The 23,711-nt window shown below is 36.4% G+C and overlaps 1 protein-coding gene across 6 annotated transcripts in view; it reads left to right on the forward strand.

Moving 5' to 3' along the window:
- The first annotated feature begins 967 nt into the window (after positions 1-967).
- Positions 968-23,711, forward strand: part of CCAR1 (cell division cycle and apoptosis regulator 1) — a 46,574-nt gene continuing 23,830 nt past the window's right edge. Inside the window, exons 1-10 of one of the 6 annotated variants that reach the window (XM_061405168.1) lie at positions 968-1,058; positions 2,389-2,512; positions 12,138-12,310; positions 12,711-12,755; positions 14,725-14,757; positions 17,340-17,533; positions 18,467-18,581; positions 18,677-18,869; positions 20,957-21,086; positions 21,357-21,518. In XM_061405168.1, the coding sequence (XP_061261152.1) occupies positions 2,440-2,512; positions 12,138-12,310; positions 12,711-12,755; positions 14,725-14,757; positions 17,340-17,533; positions 18,467-18,581; positions 18,677-18,869; positions 20,957-21,086; positions 21,357-21,518 (1,118 nt within the window). In that variant the 5' untranslated portion in view covers positions 968-1,058; positions 2,389-2,439. The other 5 variants (XM_061405165.1, XM_061405166.1, XM_061405164.1 and 2 more) reach the window with 5 other exon arrangements.

Genomic DNA, 23,711 nt, shown 5'->3' on the forward strand with positions numbered 1-23,711 from the left:
AAAGAAGACCTAAATAATTGGAAAGAATGGATACTTAACGTTGTTAATCGTGGGAATGTGAATGTGTGTAGTCACTGTGAAAACAAGTTTGCAACTCCTCAACAAGTTAGGCATAGAATTTACCAGATAACCCAGAATCGCACTACTAGGTATAATCTAAGAGAATTGAAAACAGGAGTTTAAACAAACACTCTACATGAATGTTCACAGCGTCATTATTCACAGTAGCCCCAAAGTGGAGGCAACCCCAAAGATCAACTGACAAATGGATAAACAAAATATGGTACTGTTCATATAAAGTAATCGTTTTAGCTATAAAATGAAGTACTAAGGCACGCTACAAGAGGAACCTTGGACACCATACAGTAATCACACAAAAAGCCTGTATAATTTTTTTTTTTTTGTAATGGGTCTTCTGGCGTGTAAGCTCTATTTCTCTCACCTGGGATCGAACGCCGGGACCCCAGCATGGGTAGCTTGGAATGTTAGCCACTGAAGCACCAGGCAAGTCCCAGTATGATTCTATTAACAGGAAATGTCTAGGACATGCTAATCCATAGAAAGCTGATTAGTAGTTGCCTGGAGCTGGAGAGCGCTGGGATTAAGGAGGAACTGCCAAATGGGTAGGAGTTCTTTTCAAGTGTTGGACGCATGGTGGTTGCACAGCTTTATGTAAATGCTAAAAGCCTCTGAATTGTACAATAAAATACTTAACCGATGGGATTATATGTTAAGTGAATTTCATCTCAATTTTTTCAAAGTTAGGAAGATGTCACTGGATATAGTCATTCTCCCACGTACCTGAACTACAAAAAAAAAAAAAAAAGGAACCCCCCCCCCCCCGAAAATGGCGGCGAGCTCATGGATCACATGACTCCCGATTCTTTCCTTCCCACACTCGGCGAAGCTTCTTCCTTTGAGCTTGCGCAGAGATACAGACAGTTGGGTCATTGTCATACAAGTGGCAAGGTAACCCGTCTTAGGCAAGCTCCGATTCCAGTTGCGTAGTGAAAGGGGTGAGCGCATTGACGGCTACCTCGGGAGCGCGCACGTAGAACGTAAGCCCGTGTGCGCCGTTCCTCAGAGAGATTGGGGAGGGGGCAGAGGCGCGGAGGAAGACGGGGAGGTTGGCGCATGCGCTTAAGCCTGATGGGTTTGAAATGGCTTCGGTGTTAACTGGGATCGGATTCAGGTGAAGATTTGGTCCTCGCGGTTGGAGCGGCAGGCGGCCGAGCCGGGGTTCCTAACGTCCTGTCGGATCCTCCGAAGCGCCGGGAGCGGCCGTTTTGGTAGCACGGCGTCCGTAGGCCGGCGACGGTGGGGCTCTCGTGGGACTGGGACGGGAGAAACACAGTCTCTTTTGTGCGGGTCGGAGCAGGCCCGGCGCGGCCGGCCCCTCCCCCACCGCCTCGGGTTTTTTTTTTTTTTTCCGGCGGCCCCTCCGGTGCCCCCGGCAACCCTCGGCCTCGGCCTCTGCCTGGCAGGCTCGAAGGGGCTGCGGGCCGCCGTTCCTCGCTCTCCAGCCGGTGAGGCTTTAGCCTCCTGGCTTCGGGTCGGAGCCTTGCCCGGCGGCACGGGTTTTGGGGAGTGGAGGCTTCTCCGCACCGCTGGGGGCTTATGTGTACCGGAGCTCTCGGTATTCCCTTCTTTGCATTTCGCCTAGTCTCCGGGACGGAGGATTCCCTCTCCCTTGGTCTGCGGCCCGCGAGGAGCTGGGGCTGGAGGAAGATGGATGGCACAGCTCTGGCCCCTCCGAGGTGTGGGGGGAAGGGAGTGCGCGGGCTGAGATCTTCGCTTCTTCTGGCTGGATTTGGGGGGGGGGAGGGGTCTTCGGGATGGTTCTTTAAGGGGCATCCGTTGTTTCAACTGTCTTTCTCCTCGAGGAAGGGGAGAAGAGGAGCCCCCAGTTTTTTCCCTAGTCTGCAAAGTAAGGAAATGTTCGTTATTTAAATGATGCTCTTGAATACCTTTCTTCGATGTCTCGTCCCAATTTCCGTTATTGGTTTTTCCACTTTTAGCCGCCAGCCCTTTGCCAAAAGAAACAAGCAGGCTATTTTTCTGTTGAATGTAAAGCTGTGTATTTTTTATTGTTAAGAATTGGGTAAGAAAACGGCAGATGGTCTTCTGTTTAAATGTGACAGTTTGTAGTCGATGAGGGAAGTGCGTTTCTTGTAAGTCGACCTCTAATGTCATGTATTGAAATTGGCTACTTTCGAGAACTAATTTGATGTAAAATGTTTTTGCTGCATATCGGACATTCAGGTGCCCCTTGTTATTTATAGTTGGTCTACGAAGATGTCCTTGACAAATTAAACATTTTTTTAAAATAAGACTTTTGTGATGGTTGTAGTTTGGTTGAACTTTAAACTGTGGATCCTTTCTTAATAGATCGCTGCTGTAGAAGACTAACAAGCGAAGGTCCCCCCCTCCCCTTTTGTCATGGCTCAGTTTGGAGGACAGAAGAATCCGCCATGGGCTACTCAGTTTACAGCCACTGCGGTATCTCAGCCAGGTCAGGCTTCCTCTGAACACATGTGCTATAGATGCCGGATTTGGGATATGTTTTAACTGTGTGCATTAATCTGTGCATAATACTGTTAATATAAATTTGCAAATGATGTATCTTTTAAGATTATCTGTGAAGCTTCTTTTAAAAATTGATAGACCAGCTAGCGAAATACCTGCTTTGCACAGCAGTTTGGACAGTTATATGTAGTCTTTTAAACGTTAAATTGGTTTAGTTATGTTAGAGGTTAGCAGCCACTCATTCATTCTAGTTTACCTCATTTGGCATGTTAAGGTGTCAGTATTCATAAGTTATATTTAAAATTAAATGTATTCATACTTTATGAAAAATTATAAGACTGGTTTTCAGGTATTTGAATTTTAAGTGAAAAAACCAACTCTAAAGAATTTATGAAGCAAAGGAAAAGAATAAATAGATGTAAAGGAAAAGAGCAAGTATTTACGTATTCAAAATAAAGCCTACGAAATGTCATTTTCAAAATAAGTAACAAAATACGTCATTAAAAGTGTTTATTTCAACATTTCTTCCTATTGTTTTTGGGAGGACTTACTTTTTTTTTTTTTGCAATTTCTTGACTTATGGTTGAGTCTTCAGTTTACAAAATGAAATTTTGAGTTTCTCTGAGTACCCAGAAAAGTTGCAGCTTATTCTGTTAATTTGAATATATTTTACTTATGATATACTTGATACTAGTTTTTGCTGCATTTTACTTAAATTTTTGTTATTTGAGGTCAGTTGCAGAGACACTGTGATCTTCTAACTCTGATGTTCTAAATAGGATCGACATGATTATCTTGCTGTGTAGGTGACCTTTCTCTTTAAGGAAATGAATATATTAGGGTTTTTATTTTAGTTACTTTTGATTTGAAATATTAAAGGAGCAACAGTTGATTTGAGAGATTAAATGAGCAACTGAATATAATATGAAATAATAGTTATAATTGGTATCCAAGTGTTTCTTCTCTGTGTTAAACAGTGGGGAACGTGATAATGACTTAAGTTTGATAAAACAGGAATTATTACCAAATACTGTGTGTCCAGAAACAAGTGATGTGTACTGGTATTTTGGTAAAGAACATGTTTACCTGATTTCCTGTGTACAATTTGCTTTAATTTCTTATCTGTATTGTTCCTATAGAATAGCTGTTATGGTGAATTTCTATTGTCTATAGTTCTTAACATCTATATTGTAATTACTTAAATATGCGCTGTGCTTTTGTTTTTATTTTGAAACTGAGCAAAGGAGAAACTATAAAGGTTTTAAAACTTGTCAAAGTCAGTAGTAATTATAGACCTCCTTTTCCATATTTGACAGTAGAGATTTCAAATGTAAATAATGGGATTTGTGTAAACAGTTTGTGCTCTAAGAAATTATGGATTTTTCTGGGACCTGTCATTAATCATAGTTTTTCAAAGTCTGATATTTTATTGATGCATCATGACTTTAGTAACTAACTAGGCAAGTATTTTGTTAGCATCTATGTTTAGTTTTCCTGCAAAAATCCTGGAGTAGGTTCTCTAGTGAGTGTTTTTATTAAATGTTTTTATTAAACTATTGAAATTTTTATGTTCTGTAGTTGGTAAAGAATCTGTCTGCAATGCAGGAGACCCCAGTTCAATTCCTGGGTTGGGAAGATCCCCTGGAGAAGGGATAGGCTACCTACTCCAGCATTCTTGGCCTTCCCTTGTGGCTCAATTGTAAAGAATCCACCTGCAATGTGGGAGACCTGGGTTCGATCTGGGTTGGGAAGATCCCCTGGAGAAGGGAAAAGCTACCCACTCCAGCATTCTGGCCTGGAGAATTCCATGGAGAGTCCATGAGGTCGAAAAGAATTGGACACGACTGAGTGACTTTCACTTTCATATTTTGAGCTGTTTCCTGAAAGCTTGATATTTTCTAGCCTTCATTTTCAAGCCTTTGTGACTAATCATTATCTTATTAGAATTGATTCTCAGAGTCAAGCTAATTTCTAAGTTGAACTTTTTTCAACTATAAGGCAATTATGGTTTTATTTACACCTCATTTCAATGGAGAATTTCAGCCCAGTATATATATATAAGGCTTTACATTTTCTCCTGTAAGCTTCAAATGCAATTTGATAAAAAACAATTTCAGCAGAGAGGGCATCAGAAGAACTTAATCAGGATAGTAGTGTAGGTGCCTATTTTATTCTAGTTAAAAAAAAAAATGCATGCATTGAAATACGCCAGATATATTAGTATCAGAGGTCAATGTCAATCAAATCGTGGTCACACAACAGAAAAAGGTTAACTAAAAATTCAGTTCAAATGAAAATATTTTGATCTTTGTGCCTGTGTATCTGACTCATTTTCTCCTGAAAGCAATATAAAAAAATTACTGCTATTTTTTTTTAGTATATGACTTAAGGTTATGTTCAGTTAATGGCTTTGCTATTCCATTTTCTAGCAAGATCGTCTTGCATTTGTACTTAACTCTGGAATCAGCTAACAGTGATTTGAACATTTCAGTGCATTCACACAGATGACATTGCTAAGTCACTTCAGTCATGTCCGACTGTGTGACCCCATGGACGGCAGCCCACCAGGCTTCCCCATCCCTGGGATTCTCCAGGCAAGAACACAGGAGTGGGTTGCCATTTCCTTCTCCAACGCGTGAAAGTGAAGTCTCTCAGTCATGTTCGACCCTCAGCGACCCCATGGACTGCAGCCTTCCAGGCTCCTCCATCCATGGGATTTTCTAGGCAAGAGTACTGGAGTAGGGTGCCATTGCCTTCTCCGACAGATGACATATCTAAGATTAAAAACTTCAGTAAAAGTATGTACACTAGCACTTAATTGCTAAAATCTGTCATAAAGTTGAAGCTCAGTATTTGAATTATTTCTGATTAATTTTGATGCTGTTTTTCAATTGTGTCTGTGCTATTCGCTCAGTCGTGTATGACTGTTTGCAACCCCATGTACTGTAGCCCACTCCTCTGTCCATGAGATTTCCTAGGCAAGAATACTGGAGTGGATTGCCATTCCCTTCTCCTGTGGATCTTCCTAACTTTAGAATTGAACCCCAGTCTCCTGCATTGCAGGCAGATTCTTTACCATCTGAGCCACCTAGGAAGCTGTTCAGTTAAGGAGTTAGTAATTTCAAGTTTGTCATCTTTAATTTTCTTTTCCTTTACTCCCCATATTCAAACATATATCAAACTTTGACTTCTCCTTTGAAATGCCTCACATGTATTCCTCTCTTTTACTTTTAGGCTCTCTGTACTTCACATTTGGATGACTGATCCATAACCGCTTTCTCTTGCTTACATAAGCTATGCCAAGGTCTCTCACCTGACTTTCAGGCTCTTCCATACCCTTCCCAAAACTTTATACCCTGATCTGTGATGTGGGCTTCCCGGGTGGCACTAGTGGTAAAGAACCTGCCTGCCAATAGAGCAGACGTAAGAGATGCAGGTTCGATCCCTGGGTTGGGAAGATCCCCTGAAGAAGGAAATGGCTGTCCACTCCAGTATTCTTGCCTGGAGAATCTCATGGACGGAAGACTCTGGAGGGCCCCTGTAAGCACATGATTTACCATAACATTCACTTAAGTCAGGATGCTCTTTTCCCCATCTGTCATTTGGTCATACTCTATATTTATTATTCTTCATTAAGTTCTAATTGCTTTAATTTGCAAATTACTAGATATGATACTTAACTATTTTCCCCCCTACCTCCAGTGTATCTGTCAGATGTGATAATTATTCCTAAAGCATGATTTCTATCTAAATTACAGAATGGGCCCTGAGCTAGATTCTGTCTCAGCATCTTTCTCTAACAGATAAAGAATTTGAGGCCTAGAAAAGTGATGAAGTTTATCAGGAGAAAGTCACAGAAGAGTCTGTTGTTAGGACCTCAGAATGTGGTTCATTGCTTCTTCCATTATTCTGTTCTTTTCAGTTCAGTTCAGTTCAGTCGCATCCGACTCTTTGCGACCCCATGAACCACAGCATGCCAGGCCTCCCTATCCATCACCAACTCCCGGAATTCACCCAAACCCATGTCCATTGAGTCGGTGATGACATCCAACCATCTCATCGTCTGTTGTCCCTTTCTCCTCTTGCCCTCAGTCTTTCCCAGCATCAGGGTCTTTTCAAATGAGTCAGCTCATTTCCAGCCTCGTTTCTACATTTCCTATTCTGAAATACTTGTTTTTTAATATTTACCCTTGTCTTTAAAATTTACCCTATTTTTCCATTTTGTAGTTGAAGTGCTGTGTTACATATTCAGTGACAGTTATAACTGGGGCCAGAGCTTTTAGGTTTGAAAGTTAAACAATTTCTGTTGTGTCAAGGGACATTGAGAGGGATAGCTGGTAAGTCACTGATTGAATCTCTAAATATCCCTTAGATAAATTATAGTGATACAGGAGTATCTTCAGTATATTTGACTCAAAGTATTTGTATGTGTATATGTATATGATTGCAACAGTATTAAGACGTTTGGGTGGATTTAGCCAATTCCAGGACATATTTTCTCACCCATTTCTTTGACCATGTGTATGGTGATGAAGTCATGGTGATTATGTGATGCTCTAACAAGTGAAGTAATACAGTTGTTTTGAAGGTGACTGCATTTAAACACATTTTTTTGTACAAACTATTATTTATGCTGTGCCACATAGCTTGTGGGTCTTAGTTCCCCAACCTGGGATTGAACCCATGCATTGGAATCATGAGTATTGACCATTGGACCTCCAGGAAGTCCCCCCTCTACAAATTTTATTAAGATCACACTCCATTTAAAGTTACTTCAAAATACTGACTTTGTTTCTTGTGCTGCAGTGTGTTACCTTACACCCAGTGGTTGCATCTCCCCCTCCCCTGCCCTGTCTTGCCCCTCCCTCCCTCTCCTCAGAACTAGATACTAGTCACTGTATCTGTGACTCTGCTTTTTTATTTCATTCACTAGTTTTATTTTTTAGATTCCACATATATGTGATATACAGTATTTTTTCTTCTGCCTTTTTTTTCACTTAGCATAATACCTTTCGAGTCTTTCCATATTGCTGAAATGGCAAGATTTTGGGTTTTTTTATGGCTAAGTAATATTCTATTGTGTATGTATATGTACCACACATCTTTATCTGTTCATCTGTTAATAAACACTTACGATGTTGTTATAAATATGACCTCATTTTTTCTTCCTTTTTAATCTGACCCATTGGTTGTCTTAAAATCCCCATCTCTTGAGTCAGGAGCTCACATTGTTAAATTGCAAGATTCATGGTCTTTTTCAAACAAATAATGGCTGATGTGCTATGTATACTTACATTAGTTATCTCTTGATAGAGTTGGATATATCCAACTCATTTGGTACAAATTGAAGATTGAAGGAATTCCCTGGCTGTCCAGTGGTTAGAACTCAGTGATTTCACTCCCCAGTTTGATTCCTGACTGGGGAACTAAGATTCTACAAGCCAGCATGCCTTCCCCCCACCCCCTGAAAAAAAGGGAAGATTGCCGTTGGTGTGGGCTAGCCCTTTTTAAACACTGCTAATGCTATGTAATAGGAAATTGTCTCTAAAACATTGTTCTAAGAGTAAAAAAAAAGGTACATAAACTCTTAGGCTCATTAGTATGTTTTTTTTCCTTCATCTCTGAGCATGACTTGTACTCTCATCCAGTGAGTATTTTTATTAACATACTATAAGCTACACACCAGTGAGTACTCCATCCTTCTATCCTAAATTGAGTGGGCAACTCATGTTTATGCATTAGTGACTTTGCTTGAACTATTTGTTTTATGATCTGGGAAATAATTTTGGTCTCTTACAGCTGAAAATGTTTCAGAAGTGACTTTGAAAGTTTGAGTACTAACTTTGGGTAATAGAAAACTCTTTGAAAGGAATGGAGTTGAAAACTAAATTTCAGAGTTGTTCAAGGATGGACATGTGACATTGCATATAGTGTCTTTAACTTCCTGAGAGGGTTGTTCTGTGATGATGGATACATTATATGTCTTCGTTATCTAATATGGTGGCCACTAACCACATGTAGCTGTTGAGCCCTTGCTCCTTGAAATGTGGTTAATGTGACTGAGAGACTGAATTTCTCATTTTGTTTAATTTTCCCTAATTTAAATTGAAATAGACATGTATGGCTGGTGGCTGCTTATTGAAAATGTGATTAGTATAGAAGATTACAACATTTAGAATATATTACATTTAAAATACTATTTTATGCCTCAGTTTTTAAAATATGCTCATGGCTTATTTATAACTGGAAGTTTGTACCTTTCACTGTCTTAATTTCTTATTCTTAATGCCTTCTAATTCTTAAAAGATAATGAAGGGGGGAAAAAGGTAATGAATATTTCCAGTTACTTGCGTACGTTATGGGCTTAGAATAGAGTCTCAGAAGCAACAGCAATACATCGACCAGTGAGTATCTGTGCATGGAGGCATCAAAAAGGTTTGTGATTTCTGTGAGGATCACGTCTTAGGAAGGATGTTGAGTTGAAGATGACATTTAGCAGACTTGTTCACATGATTTAAAATTTGGGTTTATATTGTTTTAGTAAATCTACAAGTTATAAGGAGAATCTTCCATGTCTTCTCCCACATTGCTTTTTCTCTCCATAAGGTGTAAGATCGCTTTTGAACATATATTGATATATGGTAATTTTAAAGGATAAAGCATTGCTTGACCAGTGCCTTAAATAATTTTGCAGAAGGTGATAGAAAGTGAAGTTTCTTGGATCAGTTTGAAGTTTTTTTGTTTGTTTCTTTAATGCAATTTATTAAGGTTTTTTTTTTTTTTTTGCATAAGGTTACTCCAAATTATTTTTTTAATTGATGTACAGTTAATATACAGTGTTGTGTTTGTTTCAGATGTATTGCAAAGTGATTCCGTTATGTGTATATGTGTATATTCACATAGGAAGTTTTGAATTTTACTATTTCGGAAGGGTGACTCATCTTAGTAAAGATAGGTATAAAGATAATAAGAATTTTTTAAATTTGTGAGTTTGATAAGATAAAGGGACAGCAAACAGGACAGGTTTCTCTTATGTGTTTTAATGGTGTGTTCCCAGGTATTCAATATATGATAACTACTGGTATGTCATAAAATGAATACTTCCATCATATGAAACTGATTTTACATTTAAAAAAATAATATATTTTACATTTGTCCTTGTTATTAACTTCTGGTAACCTTCGGTCATTTAGGGCTTATTTCATAGGTCTGTGGAAGTATTGATACATGGTTATAAGTGTATCTGTTTCAGATGTATCATGAGACCTTCAACAGTCATTTTGAATCAGGTACAGATAAATGAACAGACTGTTCCAATGTGGATAATTGGAAAAAATCTCCAACTGATAAGTGTTAGGCCACTTATGGAGAGAGAAAGATTAAGTCAGATTCATACCTTTGTTCTTTGCAAGCTGTAGAATTATCATGCAGAATATTGATTTTATTCAATTCAGAAGAGTAGCGAATGCTATATACAAAAAATATTCAAGGATAGCTTCTTAGATCTAGCTACAAAAGAGAGGAGGATTAATACATTTTAATGAAATGTACTTTATTGAGCTTAAAATCTCAAACGATTTTAAAAAGAGCAATATTATATAGACATATAAAAGCCACAACCTATGCACAATGATTTCACAAAGTTTGAATTAACTAGGTAGTAGTGTGCAGCAGCTACTAGAATGTAAATTTTCTTCCCATAAATTTCTCTCAGCATTTGAGCCTTTCGGTACCTGTCAGTCTGCATTGTAGTTTCTAATTCATCACATTGACTGTCAACAGTGGAAAGAGATTACGGATATCAGCTATCATCCCACCTACTTAATGCTGGGCTGCTATATGTTGTCAGAGTCTAGAACACCTAGAAAAGCTGTAGGAAAAAGAGCTGTTTGTGAGATACTGGCTGTGAGCCCTTTTACTGTGACAGTTATTGATACTTTCCAGTGTTCTGGACATTGGTACTAGCAGAGTGAAACAGTAAATCAGAGGTCAGAGCTCACGTAGGGGAAGGAGATGCAGGTATGATTTGAATCACAAGAGGTTACTTTTGTCAAATACAGAACATCAAATTGAATTTTTAATTTTTCCTTTGTTCTCTACCTTTCTTGTGTTTACATGAGAATTTTGCTTCTGTTATCCTAGAAAAGTGGTTCTTAAGCTTGTTGGGGTTTCTTACCCTTTTGAAAATCTGATTAAAACTTTACACTTTCTTATCTGCACTTTTATGTACAGTTCCAGAAGTTAACAGGATCTACTGGTTAGAACCTGTGCTGTAGTTTTGTACGTTTCTTTCCATTCTCAGTGCAGTTAACCTCATTTTGAATTTGCATTGGTGTTAAGACATTCCCCACTTCTCTTTATTTTGTTAGTCTTGGTTTCTCCTTTTTACCCATCTATGGCATCTGACTTATCTTAAAAACAAAGAGAATAAAATATTAATGTTGTAAGGGTTTAGGATTGTGTATTCAGGACATGCAGTAGGTTTTTTCCCCCACCTGCTTCATTCTTTTTTAATTTTTAAAAAGCATATTTTATCAAGGAGTAATGTGTAATTTATATGAATTCCAAACATGATTTCTGGGATTTGCTTGTTTTTGCCTCACTTTGTTGTTCGTTTGCTTTATTTTTAAATAGAATTAATCTGGACACTTTAAACAAGATTGATGATGAGCGTCACAGGTCTAAAGATTCTCTGGTAGATTCTAGACTAGGTGCTTTGGTTAATTCATAAATGGTCTCTGTTCTGTTCCTGTAAGACACAGTATTGTTCTTTCTGTACAGTTACTAACTAATAGCTGTTGAGCAGCACTTTTTTCAGGTTACTCTAAGATACAAGCAAGATGCTTTGGAAAAGGGAGTGTTCCATGAGCAAATACTGTTTTATGGTGACCTCTTTTGAGATTCACAGTGCTTAGTGGCATATTAAATGTTCTGAGGATTCTTGCAGTAAAAACATGTACTTAATTTGCTGTTGCGTTAACTTTTAAAACCTTGGACCCCTTTTTTCCAAACTTAATGTCCTGGGGAGCAAGTCATCATTCTAGGAGATAAAGTTTTGGGAAGGGCAGTGCTAGACTGCAGTTTAGCTTTGTGTTTAAACTGTTCCTATCGTCTGTTGGCTAGTTTTACAGTTTTTTAATACAGAGTTGAAGTACAAGAAATACATGAAAACATCCTTGATAGTAGGATGTTTTAAGGGTGGATCACTTCCAGCAACACTGTCCTTAATGTATGATTCTAATCTGCTTGAGGGTAAAACTGTACATTCTAGATGAGTAAAATAAGATAATATATTTTTTGCTCTTCCTGAAAATATTTCTTGAGGGTACTTTAGCCTCTTGGTCTAGCTGAGGTTGGTTGGGTTCATTCTGTAGTTTAATTTTATAGATTAAGTTTTTCTTGTATTTAGCATGACTTGAACAAATATTTAAAGCCATTGGAATCTGAGGTGAGGCATTACTGAAATTTTTCTTTAGTTTTTTTTTTTTTCCTTCACTAAGCAGTGGCAGACTGTAATGCATAACTAAGCACTCATTGAAAATTCCTGGAAAGGATTCAAATAATCTTGACTTTTTTTTTTTTCCTTCCCCCCTTTTTTAATCTCATTTTAGCTGCATTGGGTGTTCAGCAGCCATCTCTCCTTGGAGCATCTCCTACCATTTATACACAGCAAACTGCCTTGGCAGCAGCAGGCCTTACTACACAAACCCCAGCAAACTATCAGTTAACTCAAACTGCAGCATTGCAGCAACAAGCCGCAGCTGCAGCAGCTGCGTTGCAACAGGTGAATGTTTAGGTTTTAAAATGTGACATAGAAAACTTTCAAATCTGAATAGCCAAGGGTAGGTACTTGTACATTTTAAGGAATGAGTAATTGTGGAGTTACATTATGCTTATTTTTTTCTCATGATAAGAATTATTTATGCTCAGGACATAACAGAAGTGTAGCTGCAGAGTCAAAATTCTAAAGTCCGTATAGCTTAGTTATTTGAATAAAATTTCATTCTTGATGAATCTGAAAGTATAAATAATCACTATTTTGTTTATTTTAGATGAAGTGTAGCTGTTTAGAAAATTCCTTTTTAGTGTAATGCTGGTTATATATTTGAATGTATATGAGTGTATATTGCTTTTTGAGAATGACTAAAACTAATATCCTTTTTTTTTTTTAATCTTTTTTCCAGCAATACTCACAACCTCAGCAGGCCTTGTATAGTGTGCAACAACAGGTTAGTTTATATTTTCCATGTTAAAAACTGATTTTTAAAAAGTCATTTGTTCCAACTAAACTTACACAGATTTTAGTTCCCCTCAGTAACCTTAATGTGTGATTTGAATTCTAATGGAGTGGAAGAAATGTGGTAGGTATAAAGAAATGTCTCCAAGGGAGAGGAATCTAGGAGAGAGGTCCTGAAAACTCAAATCCTAAACCAGCAGCCAGTCTTTGTCACATGTTTTTATGAAAGCATGTAGAAGATAATCTGGAAAGAATCACTCTGAATGAATCACTCTGAATGAATCTTTGGCCCAATACTCCTGTTTGAAGCCTTCAGGCCTGTGTCCTGTACTAGACTACATGTCAAAATGAAAAGCTCCTTTTTCCCATTTGAAGCCTAAACCCTAGACAGACCATTGACTTTCAGCCTTTATTTATTTAAAGCAATGGAGCCCTACTTCCCCCACCCCCAATCAAATTGTATATTGAAATCCAGTATGTAAAATATAAAAATAGTGTTGGAAATGGGAGGAAGCCTCCCGTTGTAGTTCCCCTATTCCCAGGGCACAGTTGAACAATTTGAAAGCACCTTACTTGGACTAAAATAAGTTTCTTTGGCTCCTTTTCCCCAAGCTCATACTCTAATCATCATCTTCGAGGGTTATTATATCTATGATGGTAAGAAAAACAGAACCCAAGGAAAAACATATCAAGCAAAGTAGAAAGTCTGCCTTTAGACTTACTTTAGTAGTTAGGAAATACATTATCAAAGCCTATGTGTTGTTTTGAACCACATCAAAATGGCAATATTCAAATGTTTTGCCCTAAAAACTGCCATTACTTATCCATTCTTAACTTTCAGAAAAAGAAATTTGATAGATTTAACGTTTATACTGTTTTGAGTTAAAATGTCATATAGATTGTTTTATCCTAGCTTTTTAAGTCTAGTAAGGATTTATTTGGAAGATTATTAGTCACAGTGAATAAAAAGTCATGAATAGAACTGAGATCTTCAGATTCTACCATTGGGCTTAAAACACTAGTTAGAAGCTAATAAACATTAATGATGTCCCAAGAGAAATCTTACTTAAGCCCAAATCTTACCCTGCTCAGGATGTCCACAGCTCAGAAATGATGCCCATGCCTTCCTCAGACTGCTTACCTAACCAGTAGGAAAAAAGACCTTTTCCTCAAGTTATTAAGCATCATCAGGAGATGCCTGCTCTCCTAGCTATATACTCTTTAGTACTGTTGGGGCACTAGAGCATGATAAGAAAACTCCAGGCTGGGCAGCTTAAGAATGTTGAAACGTGACAGGGAGAAGGAGCACCAAGGATAAGTGTTTCTTTGGAGACCCTCCTGATGGTGAATAAAAAACACAGTGCTGAAACTTCATAAAGTTACTTTTCTTCCACAGAAGAAAAATTTAAAATTTCTCCCTTCCTACCAATTGCTTTTGCTTTCTGGTAACGTTCTGTTTTGTTATTGCTGTCAAAACTCTATGTCAGAATGTGTGGTCCTTTATCTTTGGCAAATCTGACTGTGAGGAAGTGCTTCTCATTTTATGGAGTTTTATATATATATTAATTAGACATCTAGCAAGTAATATTTTTGATATAGATAGCATACTGATGATATTGAATCATTTCTGTAGCATGGTAATTAATGTGGGACAGAACCGGAGGTTTCCCCCACTAGGGACTTGTGGGTTTTTTTCTGGATGTTATTCCTGTGAAATAGCAAAAATAATACCTTGATCCTATTGAATGAGTTATATTTAAGGTCTTCTGCAGTTGTTACAAATACTTGTAGGAAACCTCACTCTGATGACTTCTGTTACTTTTTATCTGTTTCTTAGTTAGAAATAAAGTGATCATTTAATAGAAATTTTTCCTTTTGTAAAGCATCTGTGAAACAGCAATTCCAATTGATCCTTATCTTTTTTCTCTCCTGTTTTTGTTTGGTTTTTGTTTTATTTTTAGTTACAGCAACCTCAGCAGACCCTTTTAACACAGGTTAGTTTGGCATTACTTTATTTCTTTTGAATATCTGAATGCAGAGTAGACTAAAGTTTTATTCCTATTCTGGGTTTTCTTTCAGTATTTAAAAATGAATATTTGTTGGAGTCACATAATAGTTTAGCAAAATAATGTTGAATAAAGCATTGTTTTGCTTTTTCTTTTATGCTATTTGATTGCTGATCCTACTATGATCTAGTTTGAATAAATATGAGGCCTTATTTTAAATTTAATACTGATTTTTTGGCTTTTACATTTTCTTTGTAGCTTAAATTATTTTTAGGGATTTTTTTGTATATGTTATATCTTCATTTGACTTTATTATAGGAAAGTTATTGTAATGCATTATCAACTTAATTTTTCAGCAGCATTAAAAATTTTGTTAACTTTTGATACATAATGCTACTTTAGGCTTTGTGGACCACTTACGGTCTATGTTGCATATTTTTTTTCCTTTTATATAATTCTTTAAAAGTGCAAAAACCAGGAATTCCCTTTGTCCAGTGGTTAGGACTCCATGCTTTCACTGTTGAGAGCTCAGGTTTTGATCTGTGTTCGAGGAACTACAATCCTACAAACTGCATGGCACAGTTTTGAAAGAAATAAAAAATGTAAAACCCATTTTTGGCTAGTAAGTTGTATAAACATCATAAGCTGTGGGCTGGATTTGGTCCTTGAATTTCGGTTCAGTGGCCCCTGATGTACGCAGCTGTTAAGAAAGCAGAACCTGTAATAATACCTGAGGACAGTGATTGCCCCATGGATAGGGAACTAGATGGCAAAGGAGCAGAGAAACTTTTTACTCTGTAACCTTTTGTACCTTTCACAATGTTGAATCTGTTACTTTTAAGAAAGTACGCTTTGGTTGAGAAATCAGCCTCATTTTGTTTTTATAAAGAAGCTAAAATTGGGACTTCCCTGGTGGTCCAGTAGTTAAGTTGAGCTTCTACTTCAGAGGTTACGAGTTTGATCCCTGGTCTGGGAACTAAGATCCCACATGCCCTGCAGTGCAGTTAGAAAAAGGAAAAACACAGCTAAAATTGATTAACACGTATATCCTATTTTCAGTCTTCAGTAGTAGGATTTCCAGACTAAATAGAAAAGGTATAAAAGTTAGCCTCTTAGAATGCTGTGCTTACTTGCTCAGTTGTGTGACTCTTTGTGACCCCAGGGACAGTAGCCCACCAGTCTCCTCTGTCCGTGGGGATTCTCTAGGCAAAGGATACTGGAGTAGGTTGCCATACCCTTCACCAGGGAATCTTCCCAACCTAGGGCTCGAACCCAGGTCTCCAGCATTGCAGGCAGACTTCTTACCGTTTGAGCCACCAGGGAAGCCTTTTCTTAGAATGGCATTTTCCAAAGTGTACCCGTATTTTTTTTTTCCTTGTATATAATTCTTTAAAGGTGCAAAAACCAGAAATTCCCTTTGTCCAGTGGTTAGGACTCTGTGCTCTCACTGTTGAGAGTTCAGGTTTTGATCCTTGTTCAAGGAACTGCAGTCACACAAACTGAATGGCACAGTTTTGAAAGAAAAAAAATATGTCTTAGGATGTTAAAGAAATGTCATGAGAATTTCATGGCTGTAGTTTTAAGAGATGCCGAGTTCCTTTACTAATTATAGAACTGGACTCACCTTTTATTTTTTCAATTGTAGAACGTCGAGACTTGCTTTATTGGGAAAGTGTAAAATGAATTATGGAATTTGAGTCGAATCATGATTATTCCTTTATTTTTAATGATTTTATTTCTGTTTATATATAGAAATTTTAATAATATGTTGTTATTCATGCTTGATTATGCCAGAAAAGACCAATGAAACTGTTACCTTTTCCCTCAAGTTTTATTGAGTTATAATTGACGTATGACATTGTATTAGTGTAAGGTGTACAGCATGATTTAATATCATATATATGTTTAGTGAGATGATCTTCACAATCAGTTAACATGTATCACCTCACATAAGTGAATTTTTCTTTTTCTTGTGATGAGAACTTTCAAAATCTACTCTCTTAACAAGTTTCAAATGTATGATACAGTATTGTTAACCATAGTTACCATTCCATACATCTCCAGAATTTACGTTTAACTGGAAGGTTGTACTTATTGATCACTACCAGTCGTTTGCCCCAGCAGACTCGCCTCTGGGAGCTACCAGTCTGTTTTCTGTTTTTATGAGTTCTTTGGTTTTTCTAGATTCCATGTATAAAAGTGAGATCATATGTAACTGTATCTCTCTCTCCGCCTCATTTCACTTATCTAGGACTTTCCTGAGTCTTTGTTGTGCTATTATGGATTTTGAGTTTCTAAGAGGGGGCTAGAATAAGCAGTGTTTTTTAAAACTCATTACACTATGGTGGCTTTTTCCCCCTGAAACTTCCCTGTAAAAGCATTCATCTGAGGGAACTTAATCATGAAATTGATTAAAAAAAAAATTTTTTTTTCAGACTTGAGTTGCGTCTTCAAGGTGTACCTACGTATTAAATTGTTTTTAGAATTTTGAGTTAGTTTTAAGTAGTCATTTTTTATTTCTAGACTACTTGTAATCCTTACCTTAATTTGATGTTGATTTTGTTTTATAGCCAGCTGTTGGACTGCCTACAAGCCTTAGCTTGTCAACTCCTCAACCTGCAGCTCAGATAACTGTATCATATCCAACACCAAGGTCCAGTCAGCAACAAACACAACCTCAGAAACAGCGTGTTTTTACAGGGGCTGTCACAAAACTACACGATACGTTTGGATTTGTGGATGAAGATGTATTCTTTCAGCTTAGGTAAACTTAATGAGTTGTTGGCAGATGGCTGCTTGTATTTAGCGTTAAGTATTTTGATAAGACACCTGCTTAGGTGGGGCATGGAATTGTGGTTTAGCTATAGTTTTCTGCTTTAATAATTCAACCTGTACCTGTGGCGTTTTTTGATGGAGAACGTGATGAAAGATCTCTTTTGATTATTGAATGCTCTAGTCCTTGTGAATTCTTTATAAATGTTTTACAGGGGTGAGTTTACATTTCTAGCTATTAATGAACAGACTTACAGTAAGGTTTAAGATTAAAATAATCATATACTTTTTAAAATTTAATCTTCTGTTTGACATACCTAATGATAACATATATGTAAAATGTTGTAGCTTCCCTGGTGGCTCAGACTGTAAAGCATCTGCCTGCAATGCAGGAGACCCAGGTTCAATCCCTGGGTTGGGAAGATCCCCTGGAGAAGAAAATGGCAACCTACTCCAGTATTCTTGCCTGAAAAATCCCATTGGATGGAGGAGCCTTGTGGGCTACAGTCCATGGGGTTGCAAAGAGTCGGATATGACTGAGCGACTTCACTTTCACTTTACTTAGTTGAAAAAAAAAATAGGATTAAATGATTGATAAACTAATGGATTTGAATTATTATTCTGTTCATGTAGTGGTGGTTGCAGGAAATACGTATTTCCTTTGATATTTCAAATTACTTCTAATGAACTTCCTTAGAAGTGCTTTGAAATATTAAGTTTAATTACTGTGTAAGATTTTTCTGTTTAAGTGGGTCTCCTGTTTTCTATATTTTTCTGCTTAAGTCTCAGAGGTGTATCTACTTTTCAAAAGAGATTTTCAGGCTTACTATTTCTGGTGTACTTTACAGTGTTTAGTATTAACATATAAATCTTTTGGAAGAATTTATTCTAATAGTGTTTGTATTTAACTTAATTTTTTTTTCAGTGCTGTCAAAGGGAAAACCCCCCAAGTGGGTGACAGAGTATTGGTTGAAGCTACGTATAATCCCAATATGCCTTTTAAATGGAATGCACAAAGAATTCAAACACTACCAAACCAGGTATATAAAATAGTATTCTAAAAACTTGGTTATTGAGTCTTCCAATTTACAAAGATTTTTCTTTGTTTTTTAAAATGTTATTTCTTTTTGTTAAGAATCAGTCCCAAACTCAACCTTTACTGAAGACTCCTCCTGCCGTACTTCAGCCAATTGCACCACAGACAACATTTGGTGTTCAGGCTCAGCCCCAGCCCCAGTCACTGCTGCAGGCACAGATTTCAGCGGCTTCTATTACACCACTGTTGCAGACTCAGCCGCAGCCTTTATTACAGCAACCACAGCAGAAAGGTATTACAGACTAAAACCTAGCTGTTCAGTTATTAAAATAATGAGAGTATGCTACTAATTACAAAAAAAAGCAGGGACTAGTAGAATACCTAAAAATAAAGTTAAATATCTTTTGTAGAGAATTTCTACTTGTATAGCGATCAGGAAGTGTTTTTATAGAGGAAAATGTATCGAGACTTCTTAAAAACATGACATTGTATATGTATGTAGAGTCTGGTGGCAGCACCTCACTCATTGAACAATAGTGTATCAAACAAATGAACTGTTTTAAATTTTCTGAAGCAAATTGATAATTTGTAACTCTATACAGTTTCTTGGAAATGGCAACCCACTCCAGTGTTCTTACCTGGAGAATCCCAGGGATGGGGGAGCCTAGTGGGCTGCTGTCTCTGGGGTCACACAGTCAGACACGACTGAAGCGACTTAGCAGCAGCAGCAGTAGCATCCAGTTTTCTTACCCAAAAATACTAAAAATGATAGTCTTAACTTTTGCAGAAGCCTACTTAATTGGTATTTTTTTAAATGTAATTGTGGCATTTTCTGTTTTGTAAATTGGCACAAACATAACATTTATAAAACTGATTGCAGTTAATTATTATTGAATAAACACCCATGTAATCATTACTTGGGTAAAAAAGTACATTATTAGTTAACTCCTTTTCTTTTTTAACAGTTTTACTCTTAAGTATGTATGCTCGTAATATACTTCAGCCTTGCCTGTTTTTGAATTTTACATATGTGATTGTCTATATAATCTTTTTTATAAGAATTTTGTTCATTATATTTTAAAGTGTTTCATACTTTCTTGTTTTATGTGGCTCTAATTTCTTTGTTTTCATTATTGGATAATGTTCCATTGTATGAATATTGTACAATTTATGTTTTTCTTTGGTAAATGTACTGTTTCTAGTTTTTGTTTTCTGAAAACATTGCAGTGAATGTTCATGATGTAGGCATTTTGACATTTCACCCATTAACGTAAGTGTGCCTTTCCTTAAAGAGAATCTTTTCCTATTATTACCACAATCTATTGTCACTTCTAAAAAAAGCATTTAAATACTTTATTTATATTTAGACACCCCCAGTTGTCTCGCAGATTTCTTTTAAAAAGGTTGTTCTTTGTTTCCTGAATGAAAAGGCAGTCACGTTTCATGTGTTGTATCTGGTTATGTTACTTTGGGCTTTCCAGGTGGCTCAGTAATTAAAGAATCCTCCTGCAGTGCAGGAGACAGCCGGTTCAGTCCCTGAATCAGCAAGATTCTCTAGAGAAGGAAATGGCAACCCACTCCAGTATTCTTGCCTAGAAAATCCCATGGATAAGGGAGCCTGGCAGGCTGTAATCCATGGGGTTGCAAAAGAGTAACTAAACAGTAGCAACAACAGTGTTTCTTTAGTCTTTTTATTCCAAAATAGTTTTCCATTTTTTCTTTCTTCCTTTATAGCATTGACTTTTTAAAATACTGGTCTAGTTGACTTGTAAATTCTCTTATAATGTTTTATTCTGAATTGTGTGGATTCCTTGTGGTATTTTTACCTTGTTCCTCTTTCTGCCATATAAACTATAAAGTAAAAGTTAGGTCTAAAGGCTTTTGGCACATTTTAGGTGATGTTTTCTAATTCGTACTGCATCATACTAGGAGGCAAATGTTGTTAGATTCTTCCAGTATTATAGGTGGTGGATTACTTGGTCAAAGTGATGGTCGTAGATCTCTTTTTATAAAGGTTTTTCTCTGTGTTGAAAATGTCTGGATGATACTCTGGTGCTGCGAGAATGTCTTGTGTAGCCAACAACAAGGGTTTGTTGTTTTTTAATGTCTTTGCTTTAATATCTGTAGGTCAGAGATTGGCACATTGTAGCCCTATGATTTGGTCTGTGGCCTGGTTTTGTATGGTCCCTGAGCTGAAAATGGTTTCTACACTTTTAAATGATAGTTTAAAAATATATAAATGTGCAAATCATCCCTGGCATTTACCATTTATGGGTCACAAAACCTAAAAGCCAAATTTTTCTATATAAAATTTAACCCAGTGATGCTTTTAAACTTCATTTAAATAAGTTAAAATATATTTTTCTGTATCTTTTAAAGCTGGTTTATTGCAGCCTCCTGTTCGTATAGTTTCACAGCCACAACCAGCACGAAGGTTAGATCCACCATCCAGATTTTCAGGAAGAAATGACAGAGGGGATCAAGTGCCCAACAGAAAAGATGACCGAAGGTATGTTTTTAGAAGTATACTTTTGATAGTGGTGATGGTTGTACAGTGTGAACGAATGCACTTAATGCCACTGAACTGTAAACCTCAAAATGATTAAAATAGATTATTATATTGTGTGTATTTTACCACAGTGTTCAAGAAGTTATTTAAAAATGTACACCGTGAAATGTTGCTTATATTTATACGTATGCTTATACATATTAAATTTACTTCATTAAAGAACTCCTTGATAATGCTAGAAAAAGTAATTTTAGAAAAATTTGCTTTAAGTCGTGAAAGAGAAAGAGAAAGACGTAGATCCAGAGAAAGATCTCCTCAGAGAAAACGTTCCCGCGAGAGATCTCCTCGGAGAGAGAGAGAACGGTCACCTCGGAGAGTCCGACGTGTTGTCCCACGTTACACAGTTCAGTTTTCAAAGTTTTCTTTAGATTGGTAAGTTCTTTTTTTCCCCATTGTTTTCTTAAATTACTAATTTTGTACTTTTTGTAATTTGGAGGAATGTGTTACATTTAGAGAATTTTTTTTCTGTATAATTTTGATTTCATAACATTTAGTTCTTAGTTACATAAGAGCAGAAAGGCAATTTGAATTAGCATTTATGTTCTTTGCAAGATTGCATTATTTTCATACACTCATTATAGGTACTAGCTATTGAAAAAGGCAGCCCCTCTGTAATGAAGTTGTTCCTTAAAAGTAAAATTATTTAAGATTCTAGTTTATTGAGGACTTTATTAAGGTCATGCGTAGTTCATTGTGTATGATGAAGTAATGATACAGTACTGACCAGTTACTTCAAGTTCTCTGTGGCTGTGCAGTGTAATAGAAACATGGTTCTGTGTATGTACTTAACAGACATATAACATATACACATATGTGTCTATACATATATACGTATTTTAGCTTTTGAAATCAGAAGTAACTGGAAAGTTAGCAAGAATTTTTAACCTTCACTTGTGAAATGGAAATTATATTAACTATCCAGAACTAATTGTGAGGTTGGGCTGATTTCATGTAAGTAAAGCACTTAATCCATTGTTTGGCAGTTGTAGATAGTGATGGCTGGGATGTGGTGGCCAACTAGGTAATAGGTGCAAAATTGTAATTCATAAAGAGGCAAATTGATAAATGACTAATCTACTCTAAAGGAAGGGAAGAATCCTCTCAAAGCCTTGGAACTGATAATTGTGTATAAGATAAATTAACAGGTGGTAAAAGCAAATTTACAATAAAATAAGAAATGAATCAGTGAAAGTGTTTAAAACTGTTTGACATAGGAACAAATAACTATGTAGTTCAGTGTCTTGAGAGGGTATTGCTCCATTTGACAAAGTGTTCATAATACTGACCTACAAAAATTAAAATTTCTACTTATTCAGTTTTATATTGAGTAAACCAGGGTAGTGTTTAAGCTACTCCATGCCCCCAAAGTCTTGCTTGATGACTTTGCTTAGTTGTTAGGTAGATGATGTTCATTTACTTTTGCATGTGGTAAAATCACTAACGATTCTTAATTTTATTAATTTTCTTGTTACTCCTGTTTACTTGTATATTTTAAAAATATGTCTGCATATTTCAGAGGAATTCATTTGAAACAAAACCACATGTCCAGATTAACTAGAGCAGCTCTGCTTTTAAACTCATCTGTTCCTAGCTCAATTGCTATTCTGGGAGGAATTGATACTTAGGATGTAATTTGAGCAGCTGTCTTTATCCTTCCAAGTTAAATCTTCATGGTATCACTTCCTCACTTTGAAGTAAATTCCCAGATATCAGAGGAACACATTACAAATAAAAGTTATTTTAGAGTTGCCATTTTTCTTCTCATCGGTAGTTGTGGAAATCAAGATTTTCTTGTAGTAATGTGGTTATAATAGGGGATATATGCCAAGAAGTGGTGATGTTTCATTCATTTATAGATTTTATTCCTGTGGGATAAAACATGACTTCAGAGATTCTAGTGATGGAAAACTAAAACTATTACAGTTTTTGTTTGTAACACTTCTTTTAAAAAACAATAACAACACTCAGATAACCACATTTTTTATATTTTGACAGCAAAATTTTATCCAAATATGTCAACAACTGTAATAACAAGCTTATAATTCTATATTTTAGGTTTCAAATGAAAAGACATCCTTGTGGATACATAGAGCTCACATTTTGTACTTTTTGTTTTTTAAAAGGACAGTGTAGTTAATCTTATCTTACACACTATTGGTATTTTCCACTTTTCATTATGTTTTTAACTTATCTCTCAGCCTTTTTACTAGATTGATTTACTTTTGAGTGTCTCTCCTTTAAATGTTCTGTTTCTTAGGAAAAAGGAAATCATCCTTTAAAAATAAATACAGTATGTTACATTTAAAAGACAAGAAACTTATCCTCTCTTTACATAATAAATCAGGTATGGATCTTAATCATTAAATAGAGAGGTATAGAGATGCGAAGAAATAAAGATTTTATTTTTTTCTATACTGTATAAGCCTGATGGAGGAGCTGTCATACTCATTGGTGCTATTCTTATCCCTTCTTTGTATTCATTCTGTATGAACCATAATTTTCTCAAAAATACAGCTTCAACTGAAACAGAATTGATTTTGTTCAGATCTGCTCTGGAACTTGGTT

This window comes from Bos javanicus, chromosome 28, assembly GCF_032452875.1.
Source record: "Bos javanicus breed banteng chromosome 28, ARS-OSU_banteng_1.0, whole genome shotgun sequence".
NCBI lineage: Eukaryota > Metazoa > Chordata > Mammalia > Artiodactyla > Bovidae > Bos > Bos javanicus.